Source organism: Arachis hypogaea, chromosome 11 (assembly GCF_003086295.3).
Source record: "Arachis hypogaea cultivar Tifrunner chromosome 11, arahy.Tifrunner.gnm2.J5K5, whole genome shotgun sequence".
NCBI classification, from domain to species: Eukaryota; Viridiplantae; Streptophyta; class Magnoliopsida; order Fabales; family Fabaceae; genus Arachis; species Arachis hypogaea.
In genome coordinates, this window is record NC_092046.1 from 141,024,307 (window position 1) to 141,027,743 (window position 3,437).

The 3,437-nt window shown below is 34.1% G+C and overlaps 1 protein-coding gene across 1 annotated transcript; it reads right to left on the reverse strand.

Annotated features, from left to right (window-relative positions):
• Positions 1 to 720: 720 nt before the first annotated feature.
• On the reverse strand, positions 721 to 1,893 carry LOC112722027 (transcription termination factor MTERF8, chloroplastic). Its single transcript, XM_025773013.1, has one exon. It carries the CDS (start codon positions 1,891 to 1,893, stop codon positions 721 to 723), a length of 1,173 nt encoding a protein of 390 aa, XP_025628798.1.
• Positions 1,894 to 3,437: the final 1,544 nt, after the last annotated feature.

Genomic DNA, 3,437 nt, shown 5'->3' on the forward strand with positions numbered 1-3,437 from the left:
TTCCGTCTCTGTCTCTCCACCAAACGTTTAGATGATACACAAAAGGTACATAACATTAACACACTTTGATGGAAAAAAGCACTTGGATCAATCATTTTATACAATAATGTAATCGGCTGATTGAGTTTTTGTTGTAGGAGCTGCACTCAACCAGAGGTGTGATTGCTGGAGAGAGAGCCAGGGCATTCCAACTACAGGTATAAATAATAAATATAACTATTTGTATTGATTACTAGCCTTAGCTGTATCATTCATAACATCACTTTCTTGTTGTACACAGTATGAAGTATTTCATCTCAAACAGAGATTGCAATCAGTGGAGAATCGAGAACCTACTCCAAGGAAACCTTTTGATCTGCAGTGAAGTGAAGTGGGTAGTTGAAGAGTAGTTACTAATAACCATTTAAATCAGTTAATGTGATCTTTATTTATTTATTTATTTTTTAACAATTTGTGATCCAGTGATATAGTGGGTAATGGTAACTGCCATTATGTTAATGTGAATAAACTAACAGGCAGAGGAACGTAAAAATGGTATTTGTCTTTTTCTCTTATTTTATTTAACTAAATCTAATTCCAGTTGCCACCTTAAAAGTTCTGATATTGTTTATTGCTCCTGAACATTGAAAAATTAATGAACTAAACCAGCAAAATGAATGCAAATATCAAAAGAGAACTCATAGGCAACTAGACTGAAATTCAAAAAGGAATCCACAAAACTCAAGACATCAATTTACTATCCATTACTGCAAGATTCATTTTCTCATGATACAGCTTCAATAAGTCGGGAGCATGATCCTTAGCACGATTAACATACTTCTTAAAGAAATCCCCTTCAGAAACATAATATGCAGAAACATGCCTGCCACTCTTAATGACACCATTGGAGATAAGAATCTTCATGACAGCAGCCCTCGGAAATACCCTTTTGTCCAAATCCAGCGAGAGAAGAACCGGATTATTGGTTACTTCAGCAGGCTCCCAACCGAGTTCTTTGACAAACAATCCAATGCAGTCCTCAATTTTCTGCACAGATTTCAGCATACAGAAAGGGTGCTTCACAAAAGCCTCACGAATGTTGTCATCAGTTAATCCAAAACTCTTGTACAACTCAACTTTCTTATCCCACATGGACTTTGGAAGAAACTTAGCATATAATGCAGGAACAAAATTAGACTTGTTGGGATCAACCCCCATTTTAATGACTTCATCTATTATACTCTTAAGGCGAACTTCAGAAGTGTATAGAATCAACCAAGGCCACTGGCGAATTAGCCATGACATGCTTATCTCACGGGCTCCTAAATCAACCAACATGTTAATATTTCGAAGCGTCCTAGAACAAGTTAAAATTTGGCCAGCGCGTAAGATAGAAGCAACGGTCCTTTCTTCAGAACGAATGAAATTGTTCAACAAATCGAAAGTGGGGATCAGGTGTTTCTCTAAGCTTCTTTTCAAGATTAGAGGGTTGAGCTCGATGAGGCGGGCAAGTTGGGATTTTGAAGCACCTTTGGAGATGAGGAACTGGAGCTTGGGCAAGATGGTCTCTTTGGGTTTGCTGACGAGAAGCTGGGGCGATCTCCGAATGACATTGTGAATCTGCAAATCTGAGAAACCGAAGCTCCTGAAGAGTGCGATGACTGAGTCGGGTTTCTCGGGACTCTTTAAAAGGACGTATTTCGAAGTATGAAGAGCGGAATCTGGGAGGAACCCACAATTTTCCACGAGGTAATTCACCGTAAAGGATTGTTTTTCCAGGGTTTTTGTGGCTGTGGCGTAATTGGGAGCAGGGAATGGGGAAGATGGTGAAGGAATCAGAAATGAGGTTGATGGGGTTCTTGTTATGACAGTAAGGTGGTACAAGAACAGGTTTTTGAGACAAGATCCCCGCATGAGTTCTAATTTTTTTTTGACAGATCGATGGGTGAGTAAGATGGGAGAAGAGATAAACCCTATATTGGGGGGATTCAGGAGGAGAAGAAAAACGAATTATTAAGACGGGCTCGACCTAATAGTAAAATCTATTTAATATACTAAAAAAAAATGAGGTGTTAATTTTTTGTGAATTTTTTTTTAAATGAAAGTATTATTTTTTTTAAAAATTTATTTAAAAAATTATTTTTATTATAATTATATTATAATTATATTATAATTAATATTTAATGAATAATGCATGATTATATTAATTTAAGAAAATATCTTAAATATGAATATTAATTTTTGAAATAGAATAAATATATTTTAAATTTTTTGTATTTAAAAATAATATTCTATCAATATTAGAATTATTTAGATAGATAAGTAATAGTGAATATAGAATTATTTAGGATAGAACTAACTACATCTTTTTTATTGAAATATGAATTTAAAATTATTATATTTAATTCTCAATAGTCAACCTCTTATTGAACCATTGTATGTTTAAACTATTTTTTAAGAAATGAAATAATTTTAAAATTATTATATTTAATTCTCAATAGTCAACTTCTTATTGAACCATTGTATGTTTAAACTTTTTTTAAGAAATAAAATAATTTTAAGTATATAATTTTTTATAAAAATTTAATTAATTCAAGATATTTATTGTCATTAATTAAAAAAATAAATTGAAATGATAATTTAATATTTTAATACTCTTAAAATATTATTTATTTATTTTTCTAGTATTCTTTATCATCCAATGATCATATTAATATAATTTAATTCAATAAAATTATTTATCATCATTTGATTGAATAAAAATTCTATTTTATCTGAAAATTTTAGAATTTCTCAACCTCAAGATCATCCCTGTTAAATCATTAAAAAATAGAAGTAATGACCAAATCAGTATTCGAAAGATTCAAACGCTGACATTTTGGTACCTCACTATTGTTATTGACAAAATGGTCCTTAAAATGTTTTAAAATTTGACAAGCGTACCCACGAGTTCACCGGAGCACATTTCCGGCAAGCACAGTGCTGATGTGGCCACCGTGTTTTGGTAACTTGGCAAACCACCCCCCAAAGTTTCCTCCCCAACGCACACTCCCTCCCCTTCCCCTTTCCTCTCCCTCCCTGTCACAGCCCCCATCCCCAACGCATACTTCTCCCTAATCGCAGTCCCCGCCGCATCACAAGCCCCTCCCCAACGTACACTTCCCTTCCTCCCTCAACACCACCATTCACAGCAACAACAACTTTAACATCAACAGCAACAACAACCTCCACCACTCTCTCTCTCTCTCCACCACTCCCCCTTCCCCAACGCACACTTCCCTCTCCCTCCCTCAACACCACCATTCACAGCAACAACAACCTCAACATCAACAGAGTTGTCCCAAATCATGAATTGTCCCAAATTTTTAGGTTAAATTATCATTCAAAAAGATTAATCACAATAAAATCCAGAAACAAATTCATATACAATAATCAAAATAAAATAAAATAAAATAAAA

What these genes read in the sequence shown, in the direction of transcription:
- LOC112722027 (XM_025773013.1), bottom strand. Translation starts at nt 1,893, where the DNA reads ATGCGGGGATCTTGTCTCAAAAACCTGTTCTTGTACCACCTTACTGTC.